Below are 24,199 nucleotides of genomic sequence, written 5' to 3' on the forward strand. Positions count from 1 at the left end.
TGAATGCAAACTAAAAGCTAATGAGGATTCCACAAAGTCTTCCTGGATTTTAAACACATTTAAAATCGTTTCAGCATTCAAAAGGACTTGGCATTGCTTCTAAAGCAATGCGTGGCAAGAGACGTGGCAAGATAGAGCCAACATTTTTAAAACACATATTACTTTTTTTTTTTTTTTTTTGGGAAACACAGCCATCAGAAAGGATCCAATTAATTTTTAAAAAGAATTCTCTCAAGAAAGCATAGTTGTCCCATAGATTGGTCTCATTGCCCACAAGGGAATGAATGAATGAATAAATTAAGATACGATGGGCCACCTCTGAAAAGTTGTTCATCTCCCTCTTTCTAGAAAACTGGTACTACATAATATCTTTTCCTTTGGCTACCAATAAGATTAGCCTAAGCAAGATCTGTTGTTTTTTCCTGTCAGCTATAAACCTGAGTCTCTGTACTAAGAAAAGTAATGCTCAGTTTTCATCTTATTCAATATCGATGCCTTTTATAAGCTGTTGTATGTGTGTGTGATTCTTGCCTTGTTCCAAGGGCCTTTCAGTAGAATAAAAAGAGATTAAATGAAGGCGGATCATATAATTTCTTCCCTACAATAAAAAGTCAGAGCAATCACAGGAGGCTCTGGGAAAGGAACACATTCCATGGAGAAGCAAAACGGAAAGAGCAATTATCCAGGGAAAGAAGGACCTGAGAGAGAGGGGGGCCTGAGCCATACAGACCAAAACCCTGACAACTCTGTTACAGTAGCTGCTTAGAAACAAGGCATACACCCAGATGAGAACGTGTAGACTAGTTCCTACCCTGTCCTCAGCACCTTCCAATAACTGGCTTATTGGGTCACGTTGTCAGGCTTCAAACCGTGCCTTCTTGCTGACGTAGAGTTCTCCCTGGTTGGAATTACAGCCTCCTCCTTGTCACTATCAGTAAAGCATCTTTGCTTTTTTTTCCTCTATTATATGAGCAACATCACGGATGCATCAAAGGATCTCTTAAGTATATGGAAACCTCTTCACCGTAATACCTCCATCTCACCACCATTTTTCATGGGTCCAGTACTTCATTCTTCCTTGCCTGTGCAGAGTGATAAGCTTAACCCAGTTTAGCTTCCCATCCTTTTCTTTACTTTTGCCTTGAATATTGTATCAGAAGGATATAATAATTCTTTAAAATGGTGCTTTCGATAAAGGATCTAACCTCACTTGTAAACAGACACACAATCTGATGGAATCTTCATTGCATGGCCCCACACTCAGGGCCATCCAATGCTCAGGTTGAGAAAGTGTGTAACCAGGCATCGTGGTTGGAGCCAGAAATGCCCCTGTTCTTTAATTGTTTGCTGGTGTTTAAAATCCCTCTAACACCACCACATTGTTTTCATTCCACAGGTAGATTTGTGGCTTAAAATACCAACAGGCTGAACAAGAAGCAACACAATGATGTGAATTAACATGCACCGAGGTGTATGAGCCTGACTGCATGTCCTTCTGAAGGTAGAGAACCTGGGGATGAGGTAGTGGGGAGCAACCCCACTGAAGAGGTTCAGGGCACCAGAAGGGCCGGCTGGAGGTAAAGGTAAACCTCATCTATCTAATGAAACTTCCCAGCGCTGGTCTTGCTGAAATGAAGCACCAGGTGACAGCAACCCATACTGTATCACATTAAAAGGGACTCGTTACAAATGGGCTACTCTATCTGCTCAGCTACATCACGCATAGAGTCAAGGGGGGATGCTACCTGATTCTGAGTAGGCATTAGGGTTCTGTCTATTACAGGCAGGTCACATTAAACAAAACCTCCAACGTACATAGATGCCGAATTATTAGAGCTCAAAGGACAGGTGACGATGGCGGTAAAATTTAAATACACTCCCAATTAACCCGTCATTGTCCCCTGGGGGGCCCCTGCAAATATAAATTACAGACCTCAGGATAAGGTGACAGCTGCCAAAGGATCAGGTCGTCAGCAAAAAAATGGGCAGAACTCCAAGTAGATATCACTGTGGATTCAACTTACAGTATTTGGTTTTCACTTTATAAACACACCAGCTAATGTGTCTCTCTTCACAAATGGATTTCGTATCTCTCCTTCCAGACCCAACTCCTATGCCACAATCTCTTGAGAGGACAGTAAGTAAAGAAACCAATCAACAGAAAGATGATTTGGGATCCTAATAAGTGTTACAGAAAAAATAAAAACGGGCAATGGGATGAAGAGTGATTTCAAGGAATGACAAGGTAGCTTCTGGGACTGTACATTCCAGCTGAGAACTACCTGAAGAGAAGGAGTCAGTCATGCAAAGATCTGCAAGGGGAGAGAATCAGAAGAGGCCCGCAACGAAAGCAATGTCTGTTACTGGCGAGGGTAGACACTTGGGAGGGCTGTAGAGGGAGATGCTAGAGCTGGATAATTGCTAATTGTCTCTCCTCCATGTAAACCAGAGCAGGGTGCCAACTTCCCCCCCCCTCGCTGTGCATATTCTTTTTGTTACCGTTTTTATTTTCTTAATTCTGCTCCCTGATTTTCATTGAATTACAAGAACATGACCCTCTATGAGCAGCAAACACGTCTGGAGCCCTCTTCTAACCCCTCATCATATAAAACACCAAATTAAAGCCATTGGAAAATAGAAGCTGAGAGTATTAAGATTTAGCTTTCATTATTATGAGGTCCATTCAACTAATGTTTATTTTTATGACCATTACATCTCATTATCATTACCGATCATAGGCAGAAGCTAAGTTATAAACTCATGATTTGTTTCTTTCCGTATTATCTTAATCGAAGTCCTATTATGGGGTAAATAGCTTTAGCAAAGCTGCATATTTAACTATACACTAACAAAAAAACCAGCAAATGCATCTAGATAGCATTTTCCAAGGTAATCATAAATACTCTAGTAAAAAACTACACTACTTATTTCAGTATTACTGAATTTGAAATTTCTTCATCATTATCATCATCTACTTCATTGCAAGTATTTGTTCAGCAAGAACTGAAATCAATAAAAGAAAGAAGGAGAAAAAGAAAAGAAGCTATTTTCTGCATCATGACCAGATTATCCAGATGTCGTGCCTGGAATAGATCACAAGTGACATTTCTAGTCATGTTTCCAATCACTGGGAACATACAGATTTTCCTTTGCAATCTGCAGAGCTTTCGGATTCTGCGAGCCTTGCTGTCAACAATAGTAGCCCAGAAAAGGAGGCGCTGCCCTGAATGGACTCTACCTGCTGCCATCTTCCGGTCCAACCCGAGGCATTGTGGTTCTTTTGGGGATCCCTCTTCTTCCTGAACTCCAGTCCCACAGACCAGAAAAACAGGGAGAAAAGAAAAACAATGCATTAATTTACGGCAACACTTTTTGCAAACCAACTAATTAATATGAGATGAAGCTCTGAAAAAACTAGACCACGCCCTTATGAACTGAGGCTTCAGAGAAGCAACAAATTCAACAACAGCTATTAAGAAGAATAACTATGCGGGTGCTGGGTTACAAACTCCACGGTGCCATTCAAGTGGAAGCGTCTGACTGTTGCCCCTGGAATTGTACAACCCAGATGTTCTCTGTGACTAATACATTTGGGGACATCAGTTACTTAAACACAGTGGGGTGGGTTTCTCTGTGGGAGAAGATTTCTGCAAGTACATATGATGCAACGAAGAGAATTATGTTTCCTTTTTCACAATTGAAAAGGCTGATTTCGTGTGCCTTAGAAAATTCTATCCCAGCTCACAGTTATTTTTATCTCTGGGAAGGTGAGCAAACGCATTCTTCTCTGAGTTCTGGTATGACATTCTTTAATGACAATGTTGACTCCTATAGCATTGGTCAAAGTAGGTCCAACTAGGAGGGGCAGGTGGGGAGGTGTAAATTAAGAGGAATGTCTACATGGGGCTTTTCTAATTTTGTCTGCAAGGTGATTTTATGCTGATACCTTTACTTATTTTCTTTCTCTTTGAACAAATATTCGTTGAGTTCCTGTATGAACTAAATCTGTGGGACCTTAATCTTTAGGAAAGATTCCTTCCAACATCTCATGAATGCATTATACTGTAGCTAGTTCCCTACTCAGCTTCCTCCCTAGGCTAGCACCCTTTCTGCACATACTTTGTTCTTCCTAAGAATTTAGCGCAATGGAAGATGTTCTGGACCAAAATGAAGCATATGCGTGTAGGGTTCCATAAATGATAATGACTCTCTAACCAGAGTGGAACAACGGAACTCAAAAACTGATATTATTTATCATAGGAGCCATGCCCAATTTGTTCTCAGTGTGCAGCTCCTAGGTAATATCTCATCTGGCTGAGAAACCACCAGACTCTCAAACTTGGTTAGTAAGATAAATAAATATCCTTTTTAATTCATAAAGATTCGTTTCATTAAATCACCATCAGTATCATCTCAGAAAGGAATTGATTTCACCTGTGTTTTTGGGAACACTTTTTTTTTTTTTTTCAGAGATCAAAAATCATCTTCAAATGTTTACCACCAGGGACCGGTTTCAAAATTTTTTCCTACTTTTAAAACCCATGAAATTGTATTGACACGGGCAATCTGGTCAAACAGGCCTTCGGTCCCATTATCTAGATTTTATACATTACAAGAAATTTTAATGACAATTGCTTCCACAATTACATTTCTAAAAAGATGTGAATTAATAGATACCAAGGACATGTAAATGATAGAAAAGCCCCATTACACAGCAACTAAACGCAGCAAATAATTTGTTGTTTCACAAGGCCCAATAGAATAAAAACGTGAGGAGTTATTTTATAATATAGCCGCAGGGAAAGTCTCTCCACACACCAAAATAATCTAAATAAAGTTGTTTCATGGATAAAAGCATTCTCCTTTGAGCCAATAGGACTGTTTACTTTTTTCATTGCTCTGAATTCCAGAACTGTGAAATAACTCAGCCCTTTAACTTTCTTCCAAGCATATTTATTACTTCATTTTAAGTTTCCCCTCCCCCAGTCTTCTCATTAATTAGTAAAAATTGCAAAGCCCTGGAAGGATCTGCAGATGGAAGGATATTTGGAATCCGTCTGGCCAGAGAGCTCTCAGCATAGAATAAACAATCATCTGTCTTCAATAGTACAAACTATGTTCTATTTAGAGAAAAAAGGCTGAGCTCCGTAGATTCTTGAGTTTCTTCTCTTCAGTGCAAGTCTGTGATTTGCTGAATTTGTTCTTACTGGCTTTTTCCCAGCAAAGCTAGAATAAAATGACAACAGTCCAACTGTAGTAGACATCTGTTGATGTTGCTGCCTGGCATTCACTCACACTTTCTAATAAGTGTGTCCTGATTTCCTCTTTCAAGTCATCCTTTCCACCTCCTAATGAATTGTGGTTCCTATGAAACCACCTCAGTACACACACACACACACACACACACACACACACACAAACACACACACCCCTCCCTCCTGACCGCTCCAGGGGTGGTCACGTGACCCGGGGCTGCGCCCATCAGTCTGCTGCTTTTCCCTGTGATTGGTGCAGAGTGGTCATGTGACCCAATCTGGGCTAATGAGAGATTTTTTCTGCACTTCCAGGAATAGGCTTCTATTCTTACCCACTGGTCCCAAATCCTGAGACAACTGTGGAGTGAGGGTTGGGCTGCTGCTGTCACAGGCAGCTGGGACAGAAGCCCACACAAAGTAAGGAAGAGCCAAGAGGTGGACTGATACTGAGTCCTCATGATATCATTAGAGCCCCTGATCCAGCCATGCCTGAAGCGAGCCTAACCATGGACTTTGGGGCCTAAGTGAGCAATTATATTTCTTTTTCTTTTTAAAAATACAGCCAAGACTTCCCTGGTGGTCCAGTGGTTAAAAATCCGTGCTTCCAGGGCAGGGGGCATGAGTTTGATCCCTGTTTTGGGAACTAAGATCCCACATGCTGTGTGGTGCAAAAAAAAAAAAAAAAAAAATACAGCCAGGGTTCAAATCCTGTTCTGCCATGTAGGAACTCTGTGAGCCTCAGTTTCCTCATCAACGCTAATAACTGTAATAGTTTATGTTTTTGTGGGGCTGCTGTGAAGATCAAATGAGGTGACGGATATAAGAATACCACATGACTCACTATTAATATGAGATGGGGCGGCTCTTGTCTGCCCAGCCAGCAGCCACCCACCCCCTTCTGGTAAGAGCTGCTATCCCCTGGCCACAGGGTTAGCCCAGGCGAGAGGGTATAACCTAATTCAGGCTAGAGTGAGGAGGTTGGGACGTTTCAGCTTGGTTGGTGGATGTCCTACAGTCTTGAACCCCTCAGGATGGAGCCCCAGAGCTGGCGATAGTCACATCACATGAGATAGCTCAAGAGAATGAACCCAGCACACGGTGAGATGCAAAGGCAAAAGGAAGAGAAAGGGCTCTGATACCATGTGTCCCAGAGTCCTGCAACTTGTCTTTACTTAGTTGTTGTTTATTGTTTATTTCCCCATTCCTCTGCCATCTGCCTGATAGCTTAGGTTGCCGCCTAACTTCTTCCAGCTCAGGGAATGCCCTTCAGATAACTGTAGACGCAGGGGAGCCCAGAAAGATGGGAGGAGTCATCTTAACCACTTCAAAATCTCGCTCCCGCCACCCCTGGGTCCATGGAGAATATTCCTCATGAGTAAAACCTGCAATTCACTAAGCTACCCAAGATCAGGGATACTGGGACCTTGACCAGAAATTTGCTTTACTCCCTGTCTACGTGGTGCCAGAAAGTTCTAGGTGCTTTTCCCAGTCTGCTTGTTGGAAACCTAAGTAGCTACAGCAAAGAGGAGGTGTATTGGATCGCATGCTTTTGTAGAGCTGTAGTTCTCGAACTTTGATGTGGACGCAATCACCTGGAGAGTGTGGTACGAACACAGAGGGTCCAACCCCTTCCCACTCCAACATCCCTAGGCCTCTGGATTCTTCATTAGCACCTCCAGTGATGCTGACACACACTCAAGCTTGAGAATCACCGTTGTGAAGGATGAAAGTTTGGTCTGGTGCTCAGACAGCATCACCAGGGTCCTCTCTTTCTCTCAGTCTCTCCGTTTGTCTGTTTCTGTCTGTGTGTCACTTCCCAGGCTCCTCCTTCACTGCACAGACAGGAGCTCTGGGGCCACATCCTTTCAGCTCATGTTTCAAAGGGGGACAAGAAGCGTTTCAGGCCCTGCATTCATAATGCAGTCAGCCCTCCGTATCAGTGGATTCAACCAACTGCAGATCGAATTTCAGACACCTTTTTATATAAGGGACATGAGTATCTGTGGGGATCGGGGGGGTCCTGGAACCACTCGCCCTGTGGATACTGAGGGACGACTATGTAGAGTTCTAAGGGAAGCTTCCTATTGCTCTATCTTGGGTCATGTGCACATGCCTGTCAGGGAATGGGGACCCTGATCTTCCAGACCTACATCACTGCCCATCCTGTGAGCCACTGGAGGGATGGGGTGCTGCAGTTGGAAGCCTCAGCAGAACCTCAGAGAATGGGGAAGGTGCAGTTCCCCAAGGGAAGGAAGGATGCCGGTTACACTGCTGTTCAAAATATAGACTCCAAGTAGGCAATTCTCCAAAGCCACAGGACTGAAAATACCTACCGCTTATTTAGTGGCTAGCCTGTGCCAGCAGCTTCATGTATGTTACATGTAACATGGGATGACATTCAAAATAGTGAACAGCCTGTATGGTACAGGCCACCAACTAATCAGACTGTGGAGGCTCCCAGAGGTCCCTGGAGTACAGGCATTAACTCTTTACTTCCTGGAGCATGCAGAGTTCAGGGGTCGGGGGAGAGGAGTGATGTGGGAAATGGATGCCACTCAAGGGCTTGGGGAGCAGTTATTTACCAGTTGAAACAAAGGTGTTTTAATATTTTAACAGCCAATAGTTATTTATTTATTTTTATTGACGTATAGTTGATTTACAATGTTATACCAATCTCTGCTGGACAGCAAAGTGACTCAATTTTACACATATATACATTCTTTTTTTAAAATATTCTTTTCCATGATGGTTTATCCCAGAAGATTGGATATGTCCCCTGTGCTATACAGTAGGACCTTGTTGTTTATCCATTCTAAATGTAATGGTGCACATCGACCAACCTCAAATTCTCAGTCTATGCCTCTCCCTCCCTGCCAGTCCTTGGCAACCACCAATCTCTTCTCTATGTCTGTGAGTCTGTTTCTGTTTTGTAGATAGGTTCACTTGTGTCATATTTTAGATTCGACATATAAATGATATCATATGGTATTTGTCTTTCTCTTTCTGACTTAGTTCATTTCGTATGAAAACCTCTAGTTGCATCCATGTTGCTGCAAATGGCATTATTTTGCTCTTTTTTATGGCTGAGTAGTATTCCATTGTGTATGTGTACCACATCTTCTTTATCCATTCATCTGTTGATGGACATTTAGGTTGTTTCCATGTCTTGGCTATTGTGAATAGTGCTGCTATGAACATAGGGGTGCATGTATCTTTCTAAATTATAGTTTTGTCCAGGTATATGCCCAGGAGTGGGATTGCAAGATCATGTGGTCTATTTTTAGTTTTCTGAGGACCCTCCATACTGTTTTCCACAGTGGCTGCACCAACTTACATTCCCACCAGCAGTGCAGGAGGGTTCCCTTTTCTCCACACCCTCTCCAGCATTTTTAACGGCCAATATTGTTCTTACGGATGCATACCTGCTGAATATTTTCAGCCCTGAATATCATCTTAACAACCACACTTCTAAAGTATAGGTACATCCCAGAGGTATGCTGTAATATGCTAGAGGTATGTAAAGCCTCTCTCTGGAGCATCAGTTTCACTCAAAGATTTGGGAAGAAAAACATTATTTGTACATTAAAACAAGTCTGATTACATTGCGGAAGGGTAAGTAGAACAGACCTAAATGTTTAGGATGAGCACGGAATGTCAAGGAAGTTTGGAAGCAGGGACCCTGACATAGAGGTACCCTGTAGACAAGGTTGAAAAGCACTGTCAGGGAAACCACAATGTTGATACTTGTGTCCCCATTATGCAGAAGGGTCCCTGGAGGGTTGAAGACTTTGACTAAAGGTGCATGCTTTTAGGTGGGGTAAGAGTCACACCATCTTCCTGGGTCAGACCCCAGCTCTCTCAGCAATACCATGATGGCTTCCTTCAAGTTTGCTCCTTGCTGGTGTTTTTTTTTGTTTTTTTTGTTTTTAATTTAAGTGTAAGTGGAAAGAACAGCTAGTTATTGAATAGCTATCCTTAGTGATGGGACTAACAGAAGAGAACTTTGGGTAAAGAAGACATAGTATGGTTTTACAAAGGAATGAGTGATTATTACTCTTAGCTAGGGAAGAACATTTCAAAGACACACCATTGTGTGCTTCAAGGTTTAGAGAGCCTGAGGTCAAGAAAACCATTTATCACGTGGTGGAAATTTCAGAACCAGCAGCATAGAAAAGTCTGACACAATCTTTATGGCTGTAATTCAACATGCTGGTCCAAACTTTCAAGTTACATAATGACTGCAAAAATATTTGAATTAAAATAAACTGTCAAACTACTGGGGAATGGAAGGGGTAAGATTAGTTGCCTATACTGATTGCTATGGACTGAATGTTTATATCATCCTTCCCCCACCCCTCCAAATTCATATGTTGAAATCCTAGTTCCCAATGTGATGGTATAAGAGGTGGGGTCTTTGGGGGTGATTAGGGTCATGAGGGTGGAACTCTCATGAATGGGATTAGTGCCCTTATAAAAGAGACCCCAGAGAGCTCTCTAGCCCCTTCTGCATGTGAGGACACAGTGAGAAGATGGTCATCTATGAACCAGGAAGTGGGCTGTCACCAGACACTGAATTGGTTAGCACCTTGATCTTGGACTTCCCAGCCTCCAGAACTGTGAGAAATAAATGTTTTTTGTTTAAGCCCTCAAGTCTATGGTAGTTTGTTACAGCAGCCTGAACAGACTAAGATCCTGATCAACTGAGGATTATTATATATCCTGCACATAGATTTGTGTTACAGATCGTGAATAAGTGATGAGAGAGAATCACGACTCTTCAGCTACTTTTATATCTAATTCTACTCCACATGCACTCTATAAACATGGGTTGAATGAATGAATGAATAATGTTATTTAAAGACGAATATTTCCAACCAGAAATAGACTCACAGACATAGAAAACAAACTTATGGTTATCAAGGGGAAAGCGGGAGGAGGCATAAATTAGAAGTTTGGGATTAACATATGTGTACTACTATATATAAAATAGATAACCCACAAAGACCTACTGTATAGCACAGGGACCTATACTCAATAGTGTATAATAATCTATAAGGGAAAAGAATCTGAAAAGGAATATATATATATATATATATATATATAAAATATATATGTGTATAACAGAATCACTTTGCTGTACACCTGCAACTAACACAACATTGTAAATCAGCTATACTTCAAAAAAAAGGCATAGCAAATATCACTTCATATACGTTTCCCAACTCTTTTCTTCCTGGGAGTCAAATTAAATGCATTTATGACCTTAAAAAAAATGAATGTTTCTGCCCAACTCTTTATTTGCATAAAACCAATGCTCCAGGAGGCCACACACACCTGAAGCCCTGCAGGGCACACTACCAGATGTCCCTGGAAGACAGTGCAAGTGGGAGAGAGACTGTGCCGAGAGGATTTCATCCATACCTGGTGAACAAGAGAAGGAGAGTTTTTGCTGGAAACTGGGGCACCAGTTTTTTATCTGGGTTCCATACTGGTTCACAAAATTTGTAATACCTCATCTCTGTCTAGTACGTCTCCATTTGTAAAGTGCTGTCTTATGTGATTTCACATGACTCCCTCAATAATTGTGTATGGTGGGCAAAGCCGGTATCCCCACGTCCTGGAAAAATGCACTGCTTTCCCCTACTCACCCTCACCATGCTTCTGACACTCGACTTTTTCCCCACACTGAACAATTCTCCAGTGCCAGCTGGGTGTCCACAATTCAATTCAATCCTGATATTAACCAGAATTAGCACTGACCCCTCAGGTTAAAGGCTCAGCCCCACAGGACTGCCCCCCACTTCAGACACCAGCCGCAAGCAGTGCGTCCCAAGGTTCCCCATGACTGCTGTGCAACTTGGCTACAAATCAGAGGTTCCCACAACCCCCTCCTTGGGTTCACTAATTTGTTAGTGTCCCCCAGAAACTAGGAAAACAGTCCACTTACTACTGCTGATATATTACAAAGGATATAGGAAAGGATACACCCGACCAGATGAAGATGTACATAGGGTAAGGTCTGGAAGGGTCCTGGGTGCAGGAGCTTCTGTTCCCATGGTTACGGTGTGTAGATGTGTTCACTACCCCAGAAGCTTTCCAAAACCCACACTTTGGCATGTTTATGGAGGCTTCCTCATACAGGCATGATTATGAACTCCATTTCCAGCCCCTCTCCCCTCTCTGAAGGACGGAGGATGGGCCTGAATGTGTCAAGCTTCTGATCATGCCTTAGTCTTTCTGGTGACCAGTCCCCATCCAGGAGCTCACAAAGAGCCACCTCATTAGAACAAAAGACACTCCTATCACCCAGGAAATTCCAAAGGATTTAGGAACTCTGTCAGATGCTCTTATCACTTAGGAATTACAAGGCTTTAGGAGCTCTGTGTGGAGCACCCAGGTCAAAGATCAACTAAGATTCTCCCCGGACCCCTGTTTACAGGGATCTTAGGAGCTCTGTGTCAGGAACCAGGGACACAGATGGATATACATATATATTTCTCTCTTCTTATTTCACACCCTCATTTCCCACACGAAGAATATAAACCCCACTGTCACACAGCTGTAAAGAAATGCAAGGCCAGACCCTCTGCTCACTAGTCATTAAAGGAACACTTCCCACTTTGCTCCATCCATCCCTCAGAGTTCAGGCAGAGGGATCAGAAAATATAGGTGGTCTTTTGTCAGGGATCAAAAAGCAGGGGAGGAGGAGAGCTTTGGCCAGATACCCAAGTTGCACCAGCACAAACACTGTCTTGGGGCTTCCGTAAGAATTCTGGAGGTGACTTCTGAGTTCTGGGTCCCATAACCTGACCAATCTCACTTCCAGAAATTATTCTAAGCCACGACATTTGTGGAAGCTGGAACTACGTCTGTAAGAAATCACACCCCTCAGCGGTGACACCCAACAACTCTTTTGGTTTCCTGTAGAACCTTCCAGAATAAATGGAAATTTGAAGGTGGATTTTTTTTTCTTTCTTTTTTTTTTTCTTTAGTAAACCTAAATTTTTCTAGTCCCAGCTGAAGCTGAAACTGCAGTAAGGAAGTTTAGACTCAAGGTCAGAAACTCAACCTCTTTTCCTAAAGTTTGACTTGCCATAGAGTACTATTTGTAAATTGCTCAAATGAACTTAAAACATTGTGTCAATTCATCCTGGGGGAAAAAGTGCTAAACTGAAGTTACGTAGTGCCACCTAGAGAATGGGAGGGGGTGTGGAAGGAAGCCAGCCGCTGCCAGCTGTCCAGCCCTCTCCTGGGCCCCTCAGCATACAGGGTCCTGACTAAGCACATCTCTTAAAGCAACATCATTTTTGAATATTAATTGTGGAAGCTCTTCTAATCACAGTAGTTCCATGGAACTCATTGTTTTTCAGGAATTTCCCTCACAGAAGCTTTATGCTCAAAAAAGCCTGGCAAAGCTTGCTGGAGAGGATTAAGGAGTTCCCTGGGCCAGCATATAGTTCTCATTATTCAGGCTGCGTTACCCCTAAAAGGAGTTTTTAAAAATGTCCTTCCACGAACCCTTGTCAACATCATTTTAGAAAGGCAATGATGTCTGTTGGAAAAGAGTCCAAGAGCCACCTTCCAATCCCACATAATTATGTGAACCTGACCAAGTCCACACTTCTATGGGCTTTATTTTCTCCTTAACAAGGAGCAGCCCTTCACAACCTCACAGCCCGCCATGCTTCCAGATCAAATGAGGGAGGGGGCAGGGAAAGCATGCCGAGCTCTTTCCAATGACAGAAGGCTCAACGTTGTTGTTATTTGGAAAGAGATAATTATAAAGATCAGTATTTATCTTTTCCCTTCAACAGAACCCAGGCAGTTCTGTGCAAATAAAAACCCAACACAACCAAGAGAATTCTGTCACCAGCACACAGTGATCACTCAGCAAATATTTACGGTTTGTGGGCTAACCTCACCAGGCGATTTCAAGTCTGCCTGGAGCACACGGGAAAATTCAGCAAGAGAAGGGACAGGTGTGGCAGGGGAGGGGCAGGTTCTAATGAAAGTGCTACCTAGAGCCCTTCTCGCTCGTTTGCCGCCTCCTTCTGCCTAGAAATACTTCTCTGCCCAATTTTGGCTCCTGCAGAGAGTGGGCTAGAACTACTCCTAGAGCATAAGGGCCCAGTAACTTATACACACACGCGTGCACACACAAACACGCATAAACACATCCACAAAGACGCATACCTACACACACGTACACACAAACATATATACACACACACATACACAGACTTACACAGGCATATGCATAAACACACACACGCATATACAATCACAGATGCACACATAAACACACACGTATACAAATATACAAACACATAGACAACACTCATAAACACAGAGGCACACATATAAACACACACGTATACACACACAGCTACAAATATACAAACACTCATAAACACAGAGGCACACATATAAACACACACGTATACACACACGTATACAAACACTCATAAACACAGAGGCACACATATAAACACACACGTATACACACATATACAAACACATATAAACACAGATACACACATATAAACACACAGACATGCACACAGACATATATACACACATACATAAACAGGCACACACACATAGACAAACACATATACACACATACACAAATGCACACGAACACACGTACACATATACACACACAGATGCACACATACATAAATCAGACACACATGCAAACACACACAAGCACCCACACATAAACACATACAAACACACACAGGGATACGCACATATTCACAAACACCTATGCGCACATGAGCACACACACGTGCATGTACATACACAAGCGAACACACATACACATCACACACCACCGACCAAAAGCGAACTGAGCCACAGAAGAGAGTAAAGCTGAGGAAGAGACGCCCAGGCAGCTCAGCCTCCCCGCGTCCTGCCGATCTCCCTGACCTGCTCAGCCTCCCCTCGTCCTGCCGATCTCTCTGACCTGCTCGGCCTCCCCGGCATCCTGCCGATCTCTCTGACCTTCGTATCAGCATATCTGCTGTTTTCTTCAAGGTCTCTTGTGTCAGGGCTTCCAGAAAGAGAAGGGGGTTACTGGGAATTCGAGTGTTAGTTTAAGCGATACCCCAAGTACCTTTAGCAGGAATTGATAACCGGAGCTTCCTTTCTCCAGACGTGGCTGCGGGTCTGAGCGCCCCCCTCCACCCATCTTCCTGCTGCTCCCAGGCTCGGGGCGCTGCTGACCTCCAGACGCTCGGCTTCACCAGCGCCCTCGCCTCTTTCTGTCGGTGGTCTTCACTTGCCTGCCCTTCTAAGGAAGAAGAGACGCGCTTACAGGGAAGGCGGCGGTTCTAGGCTTTAATCTAGGAAACCAAGGGACCCAGGTGTAGTAGCTGAATGGCAAGCTTGCTTTCTTTTCGTGGGAAACGTAGTCATCCATTCAAACCAACAGTGACGGAGCACCTACTGTGCGCCTGCCGCTAGGCTGGGGATGGGAGAGACGAGGAGGACCAAACCCCTTCTCCTTCCTGGAGAAGGAAACCAGTCATTAGAACGTCAGAAGTGCGAGGGGAGCGCAAAGAGGAAGGCGCTCAGGCACCTGCAGGTCACGAGAGGCCAGTGGAAGGAAGACGACTTAGGGGAGATGACACCCAAGTGCCAGAGGGGGAGGCGGCGGAATTCTAGGCAGGGAACCACTGTAAGAAACCAAGACTCTAGTAACAGTTTTCGCTTTTAATTTCCTCTTTAAAAAATGTACCTCGGAGCTTCCCTGGTGGCGCAGTGGTTGAGAGTCCGCCTGCCGATGCAGGGGACGCAGGTTCGTGCCCCGGTCCTGGAAGATCCCACATGCCGCGGAGCGGCTGGGCCCGTGAGCCATGGCCGCTGAGCCTGCGCGTCCGGAGCCTGTGCTCCGCAACGGGAGAGGCCGCAACAGTGAGAGGCCCGCGTACCGCAAAAAAAAAAAAAAAAAAAAAAAAAAAGTACCTCGGATCTCAGACATAGCCCAAACCCAATGTCTCTCACGTGCCGCCTCCTCTCCTCCCCCTCCTCCTCCCCTCCCCCTTCCTTCCCTCCTTGATAACTATATCATGGGTTCCCCAGGGCTCTGACTCCCCACTGGGCTCGGTCCATGAGCAGGAGATCGAAGGGAGGGAGGACAGTGCGGTCCAGGCGGTCATTCCACTGACCTCCTATCAAGGCAACCTTCTCAGGAAATGCTCTTTTATCCAGGTTCCTGTGGTGGCTTCCTCCCGCGCTCATCCCTTAAGGCCTAGGACTAGTAACAGCTCTTCCACTGTCACTAGTGTTCCTTATGCTTCCTCTCCATCCCACCCACACTTTCATAAACAGTCACTTTATTAAGCTCTTCTTGAATTATTCTAATTCAAGGGCCACCTGTTTCCTGTTGGGACCTTGACTGATAGAGCAAAGAGCAAATATATCAGGGAGACCAGGATGCAAGAATTATGTATGTGTATATAAAAACGGTGCAAGTTTATATATATAGTTTTATAAATTTATGTAATGTATAAAAATATTTCTATTTGTATAAATATAAATACATGTAATTGTACATATAAATGTATAACTATGTCCACACCAGTGATGGTAGTGATGGTGTCTCATTCCTTCACTCATTTATTCCACAGACTCATTTATTTATTTATTATTCCACACACTCATTTATTTTCATCGCTTGCTACGTGTAAAGCACAATGAGTAAGGCAACCACCCTTTCTGGATTTTATGAGACAGTGTCAGTTACAACCTTTTTTGTATGGTCAGACTATATATTTTATTTGGGGGATGTATAAAATATAATCTCAATAGCTTTGAGCAAAGGGAAGATGAGTACTCTGAGTTTATATTCTATTCTAGCTTATTCCTCCAAACTCCGTGTCTCTAAAAAAAAAAAAAAAGCGAGTGGAGAAAGCCCAAGGCAAGATCAAGTACCAGGTCTGCATCCCTCAGGTTACACTGTGGGTACAGTTCCCTCACTTGCTGATTCGACTCACACTGAGTGGTAAGTCTGCTGCTTTGGGGTCAAAGGTTTCAAAAGTGATAACCAAGGCTCGTTATGAGCCCAAGATGAGAGCTGAAAGCTTTACATATACTATTGAATTTATACTTCATGAAAACCTGTATGAATCAGGCATGGTTTTCCTCATTTTGCAGGTAGTGGTAGTAGTTCGTGCTGGATTCAAACCCAAGTCTATATCCAACACCCACTGCTCTTTATCCCACTGCATCATCTTTTCTAGGAATAGACAATTCGTGGCCAAGACCAGAGGGTTGCTTGGTAAATAAGAGACAATTACAGGTTTGGAGGCAAAGGGCCATCCTGCAATTTTGGCGTACTCTCTGTTATTATATCCACAGAGTGAGAAATCGGCGGGGGCACCAACCTTACAGGAGTCCTCTTTTGGTTCTGTGTGGTGGCATCAGACATCAGCTAACATTTTGCTCAGAGATTAGAAAGAAGTGGGAAGGGCAAGCAAAGTAAGAGATATACCCAGGGCACTCCAAAGGTTTGCTTCCCTAGAGACGTCTGGCTCCTTTGAACAATCTAATAATTATCGATTTGAGAAGGTAGTAGAGATTGGAGTGTTAATGGGAGGGGTGCAATTTGAAATTTAAGACTGTTCCAGGGAATTTCCTGGTGGTCCAGTTGTTAGGACTCTGAGCTTTCACCGCCAGGGACCCGGTTCCATCCCTGGTTGGGGAACCAAGGCCCCACAAGCCTCACAGAGTAGCCAAAAAATGAAACAAAAAACTGTTCCACTCATGATTAACCACTTTGGGGCTGGGATGGGCAGCTTTGCCATATGCTTCCTTTTGCTACAAGGGCAGAAGGGCAGTCAACCTAACCACACAGGAGGGTTTTTGTGAGTGGCAAGCAATACAAATGCTTGTAAATTTAGAGTACCCCATAAATAGAGTACCCCATAAATAGAGTACCCCATAAATTTTGAAGAATCCAAATTTAAGATCTGTTGAAGACCTCAATTAAAAAAAAAAAAAAACTACCTTACTTTTCCCCTATGCCTAAATTTAGTACCCGTATATCATGGTTTATGCCTGTCGTTCCAGAATGATTATGAACAATGTTCCCTTTCACACACAAAAGTGTCGATTTAGATGATAAATTATCATCTCACCTTTGCTGTGTGTAACTGATCAACAAAAGAAGGTGAGGCAGTGGGACTCAGCTTCAAATACCTCAAGTCTGGTTTGAGAACGAGTGTTGCCTTGCTGCATGAGCCTAGGTTATTCAATTAACCTCTCGCATCCTTTATGTGCCAGGTGAAAATAAAATATTGGCCCGTGACTTTTATGAGCAGTAACAAATAGAAGTTGTTCATAGGGTTATAGGTCTTAGAGCTAGAAACCACCTGGAGAGATCATGCAACACACGTGGGGGCTATGAAGAGCTATACAAAATTCACCTTGAGGCAGCCAGTTTTCCCCGTGGCCCTCTGTCGTTTTGGAGAAATCTAGCAACTCAATCCAGCTGTGGTAAATTACATCACAGGGAGCTGATTGATGTCTTAAGCCTTTTATCAACTGGAATTCAAACTATCCATCAGTCTGTGTCTGCCTGTGATTACCATAACAAACTCTCCAGTGGTCCCAGTAGATTTGATCACCCTGAAAGTGGCAGGAGCACATACTGTGGAGGTTCTGAGAAGGATACAACCACATCTCTTTGAGGGACTGAGAAAATCTTGATGAAGGAAATAGGTTTGATTTGGAGTGTGGAAACTGGGCATACTGCGGGCAGGAAGAGATGGGAGGAAGGCGTTCGTAGTTCTAGACTAAAGAGACAGTATGAGGAAAGGCAGGGAAAGTATGTGTGCGATGAGAATAATAAGACACAGGTTTGGTCACAGAGAGGGCATTTGTAGGGGAGGGGAAAGTAGGCTGAACCACGTGGTACGGTGTTTGAGTGTCATCGCAAGGCTAAGGCTTTTTACTTAATTCGCAAGGCTGTGGGAAGCCTGTATTGGAGCAAAAAGATTGCCCATCGGGAAGATTAGTCTGGAAACAGTGCAGACTGGATGGGCGTGTGGAGAGCCTGTGAGCAGCGAGGACGGTGAGGAGTCCTTTGGAACAACAGCAACAAAAGCAGTAACAACGATTGTGATGCACAGAGAGTAGCTCACTGAACGATGTCAAGCAAAATCCAGGAGAGCATCAACAAAGGGTTGAGAAATAATCCCCAGTGGAAAGACTGTTCTTTGAAGGTGAGCCATTTCTTGGGGCGATTTATGAAGCAGGAGGCAAGCACTGTCACAATAAATGGCCATTAAGCCTGGCATCTTCTAACGCACCTTGGGAGATGAGGGGGAGAGCCCCTGGCTCCCCGACTTGTAACTTTCAGAACTCAAGAAAAATGGAGTGGGTGGCTTTCTTCCATATGGAAGCCTTGGGGGCATTTCAGTGTTTGCAGGGAATTTAATGTAGGGAGAGTAATTAGCGCCGACATCAGACGAGATACCATAAAAAGATGAATGTCCTGATTCTGAAATGACAATAAAAACAGGGATGGGAATAGAAGCTGAGAAATCCAGCCTGGGTTTATCTCGGCTTCCTGAGCAGGATCCACGATGCATAATCGGCTGCAGTGCCTAGGGCATGCAGTAAACAATGTAAACAATGACACGCTCCTTCCCAGATGTTGAAACAGACCAAATAACCTCCACTTTCCACTGGCAGCTCTGACAGCCCAAATTATTCGAAATCGAAATCGCACCAGCCCAGGAGGAACTCGAGGCGAGCCCGAGCGGGTCACTTGGATGCTGCAAGCAAGAGGGGAGAAATGACTCCTGGGTGAGCACAGTTTAAGCTGTTTTCGCTAATAACCTTCATCTGGTTACAGGGAAGCACCAGGACGGTGGCTGACACGTGGGGCGCACGCGCACGGATGCACGCACGCGCACGCACGCGCGCACGCACGCACGCACGCATCCCCGTCCTGCCTCGCCCCAAATGTGGCCTCTTGAGTGTTCTAAAACAGGGGTCCCCAGCCCCCGGGCGAGAGGACCGCCAGCGGTCTGCGTTCTGTAGGGAACCAGGCTGCACAGCTGGAGGTGAGCGGCGGGGAGCGAAGCTTCATCTGCCTCTCCCCGGCTCCCCATCGCTGGCATTGCAGCCTGAAGCAACCCCCCCCCCCCGGAAATATTGTCGTCCAGGAACCGGTCTCGTGCCAGAAAGGTTGGGGACCGCTGCTCTAAACCATCAAGAGCTTCACGTTGGTGCCAGACAAGACCCAGCCGAGAAACCCAGTCATGTTTGCCTTGGAAAACTCCTGTCTCCTGTTGATCTCTTATGGAAGTAAGCCTTGAGTTCATCTGATTGTCAGCCACTTCTCTTATTCTTTAATGTGCTAATTTAACCTCATGTTCCCTGACATCATGCTGATCTCATGAAAGGCTCTCTAACAAACTTACTTTTAAAAAGGTCAGTGCCGGGCCCGAGCCCTCCCTTTTAAATGGTCACAACAGCTCCAATCATAGTTTCCTGTCTCTCACAGACAGAATCATCCCACGTGGGAACGGAAAGAAGGCATCCAGGGCATCCGCTCGGATTACACATCAGGAAAGGGAAACCAGGCAGAAGGCACGGCTGGCCCCAGGCAAGGATTTTTTTCTTTTTCCCCCCAACCAAAATGACAAGGGAAGAGGTATTTGTGTGGTGTCACGGTGGTGACCTTTGAGAAGCGAGCCCATTGCAAACTTATCCCTCTGGAGGCCTTCTGAGTCGAGCAATGTCGCAGCTCCTTTCTGAGGTACTTCTTAGCAAACAATATAATTAAAACAATTGTCACAACATTCTCAAAGCTTTAAAACAGATTTCTAGAGACCTGGTTTCCTGCTGTTGGCAGGAGCAGCCCACCAGTAAAAAATACCGCAGAATTAAAAATTCTATGTATTCTTTTCAACAGAAGAATAGGAGATACACTGGAAAGGAAAGGCAGGAATTATGATAATTTGTTCCACAAACAAGTGCATTTAATGAAATATTCTTAAGGAACAAAGAGAAATACATGATTTATTTGGGTATATACGCAATATTATATGTATATACACAATGCAGTATGTATGTGTATGTCTAAACATCTGTCTTGTGCTCAGCATTTTTCCTAGGCTAGACGTGATTGAATTAACTCTCGGTTGTAATGGTGTTGCTCCTTTTCATAAAGGCTTTAACTTAATAATCGAATTTGTTATCTTTTAAAAAACCCTACAAAAAGCCATGCATTTGGTGGTCTTCCAGCTAGGGAAGGCCAGCTCTCCCATAGCAGTCAGGTTTACATCCTTCTGAGTTTGAACAAACCACAAAACAAAAATTCGCCTTTTAAAAACGACACTTTGACCCATTTCTAAGTCTTCCTTAAGTTATAATGAAATGTAGTTGCCGACCCTGCTTTAGCAATCAGTAAGGAAATGGTTCCAGTTTTCACACTCTCAGTAGGGCTTGATGTCAAGTTTGGTCTTCAAGTCTGCTTCTTCCAGAAACGCTGCCTCGATTTTTTTTTTTTTTTTAAGGTTGCCATTTATGGTCAGGGGAGCATGGTAGACTACAATTTCTGGTTTGTTTCCAGGGGTAGTAGCAACAGAAATGGTTGAGCAGAGAACCAATCATGATGGTTTTAAAAAAAGTTTTCTAAAGGGGGAGAGGAAAAGAGAGAGGAAATGCTGAAATGCTTGGGCAGAAATCTGGGTTCTTTTTCCAGCTGGTGCTAAGTAAACCCCTGGCATTTTTGTGTAGTTTTGAGAAAAGTAGCAATCATGATTCCCATTTTATAGACAGCAGGAGCCACCTTTCTCTGCTCAGAGAGCACACATCCACGCGGCCTACATGTACATCCTCACAGAATGTTAAATAATTGAATGACATCCACCTCCCTGCATCAAGTAATAGAGATTTTAAGCCTTAGGAGGAGAAATCCAATCACTTTATTTTGTCCTAAATTTCTAACTGTCCTAAGAGGCTAATAGTAAAGTTTTGGGTAAATTGCTATGTAAAATAAATACGGTAAATGAATCATCCAAACAAAAAGGAACAGGTTGGAACTGAGAGCTAACAAGGTGCTCGAAGTCATAGGAACATCCACTAGCAAATGATTTTCTACTCTTTACTCTAAAAAGGTTGAGAGGTTAGAGCCCAGCCTCAGAAAGGTGGGTCTACCCAGAGACAGGTCCCTGACAAAATCAGGAATAAAATCGACGGGGCACCTGGTCCAGTTGGGTGGTTAAAAATTAAACTGGACACATCTGAGGTGGGATCAAAACAGAGTACAACCCACAGAATGGGAGAAAATATTTACAAATCCTATATGTCTGAGAGATTAATATCCAGAATATATGAAGAACTCCTGCAACTCAGTGACAACAACAAAAAAACCAACAACCCAATTCAGAAACGGGCAAAGTACTTGAATAGACATTTCTCCAGATAGATATACAGACGGCCAATCAGCACATGAAAAGATGCTCAACATTGTTAATCATTAGGGAAATGCAAATCAAACCAAAATGAGATACCAGTTCATACCGTTGGGGTGGGTATTATCAAAAAGCAAACAGAAAAACAAGTGCTGGCATGGATGTAAAGAATTGGAACCCTTGTGCATTGCTGGTGCTCATGTAAAATGGTGCAGCTGCTGTGGAAAACATGGTGGTTCCTCAAAAAGCTAAGTGTAGAATAACCGTATGACCCAGCAATTCCGCTCCTAGGTACACACCCAGGAGAGCTGAAAGCAGGGACTTGAATAGGTATTTGTATACCCATTTTCATAGCAGCAGCATTTGCAATAGCTAAATGTCCAGTAGCGGATGCATGGATAAACAAACTGTGCTATATGCATACAGTGGAATATTTTTCAGCCTTTAAAAGGAACGAAATTCTGATGGATGCTGCAACATGGACGAACCTTGAAAACATGATGCTGAGTGTAGTAAGCCAGACACAAAAGGGCCAACAGTGTATGATTCGATTTATGTGAAGTCCCTAGAGTAGTCAAATTCATAGAGACGAAGTGGAACGGTGGTTTCCAGGGGTTGGGTTTTGGGGGGAAATGGGGAGTTGGTGTTTAATGGGTAGAGAATTTCAGCGTAGGATGAAGAAGAAGTTCTGGAGATGGATGGCGGTTAAGGGTGCAGAACAACGTGAACGCACTTACTGAACTGTACCCATAAGAGTGGTTTAAATGGTAAATTTTGTGTTAGTTTATTTAAACACACTAAAAGAGAGGAAAGATACGCAACACTGTAAAACAACTACACTTCCATTTAAGAAAAATTTAAAAAGAGAGAGAGTAAAGATGATTTGAAATGATCTGGCCCTGGCTCTATCCCAGCCACCTCTTAAGCGAGTTCATAAGCTCTCACGACCACCTTTCATGTGCCTCCCCCCCGTTTATCCCACAATGAGATTCTCTTCAAGGACACAGAGACAGACGGGTCCTCTGGGCCAGGTGATCATCACACTTGGCAGCTCGGAGAGCTTGTGCTTCCAGGTACCTTCCAGAGATTTCTACTCAGCACCAAGTCACCAGGACCAAAGGAATGACGGTCACCAGCAGGGTGTCGCCACGATGGAAGAGAGGTGAATACATTCCTGCAGAGGATAAAGCTCTGCTCCCAGGACTGTGCTCTGCATGGGCCACTATTGTAACTCAGGTCACCCTGGCCTCACAAAGACTCCCCTGCCCTCCGTGAGCCGTGGCAGCTGGCATAGATGAGGGACCCGCGTTAGGGCCGTAAGTAGGAGGGCCCAAGTCTTTATTCACCTTTTCTTTTTCATTCTTCATTCTGTTAAAGTCACTTTACTTTTGACATCCATAGACGTGGCTCCCTACCCCCACTCGATCATAATAGTGAAATATTCATACATACTGGAATTTTTTTAAAAAGTAATTTTAAAAGAAGTCCCGGGGACTTCCCTGGCGGTCCAGTGGTTAAGACTCCGCGCTTCCACTGCAGGGGACATGGGTTCAATCCTTGGTCGGGGAACTAAGATCCCGCATGCCACGTGGTGTGGCCAAAAAAAAGAAGTCATGAGTCTCTTGGTGAATCCCAGCTTGTGGAAGAGACAGCAGCTTATGAGAAAAAAAGGATACAAATTCCAACCAGGCTTTGGAGGACACAGCGCACGTTAATGGCTGTAAATGGCAGAGCCCCCAGCCCCCAGCATTCCTGACAAACGTTCCAGCCCGGGTGCTCTGTTCACAGTCTCCCTTCCATCTCCCATCTTGCTGTCACTTTGTATGACTGCCCAGTCTCTCCACCTTAGGAGGACTGAGCTGAGACTGGCCATTTCCCTTTCTCATGACTTGGTGTGCGTTTCAGACAGAGATCTGTGGTGCGGATACAATAGGATGTTTTCCACTTATTTCATGATCCATGGAGCCAAATTTCCCAGGGTAACAGCCTTTGAGACCGGTGGTAAAATAAATATGCCGCCAGGCCATATTTACTCTTTTCTTTGGGCACTGGATCGCAACCCTGGCAGGATGTCTGAAGGAAAAAATTGGTAAGTTGGACCTTATTGAAATTAAAAATATCTGATCTGCAAAAGACACTGTTAAGAGAATGAAAAGACAAGCACTAGCCTGGGAGAAAATATTTGCAAAACATGCATCTGATAAAGGGCTAGTATCCAGAACTTCTAAAGCTCAACAGGAAGGAAACAAACAACATAATTTAAAAATGGGCAAAAGATCTGAGAAGAAATCTCACTAAAGAAGATACACAGATGCCAAAATAGCAGATGAAAAGATGCTTAGCACCATGTGTCTTCAGGAAATGCAAATTAAACAACAATGAGGTACCACCACACACCCATCAGAATGGCCAAAATCCAAAACACTGACAACACCAAATGCTGACGAGGATGTGGAGCAACAGGAACTCTCATCCATTGTTGGTGGGAATGCAGAATGGCATGAACACTTT

At 43.9% G+C, this 24,199-nt stretch overlaps 1 protein-coding gene across 1 annotated transcript in view; it reads right to left on the reverse strand.

Annotated features, from left to right (window-relative positions):
* The window catches only part of FAM107B (family with sequence similarity 107 member B), a 218,375-nt gene that overhangs the window by 133,489 nt on the left and 60,687 nt on the right, over nt 1–24,199 (reverse strand). Inside the window, exon 2 of the mRNA XM_060006267.1 lies at nt 3,239–3,299. Within this exon, the coding sequence (XP_059862250.1) occupies nt 3,239–3,299 (61 nt within the window). The remainder of the gene's footprint in view (nt 1–3,238; nt 3,300–24,199) is intronic.

This window comes from Delphinus delphis, chromosome 2, assembly GCF_949987515.2.
Source record: "Delphinus delphis chromosome 2, mDelDel1.2, whole genome shotgun sequence".
NCBI classification, from domain to species: Eukaryota; Metazoa; Chordata; class Mammalia; order Artiodactyla; family Delphinidae; genus Delphinus; species Delphinus delphis.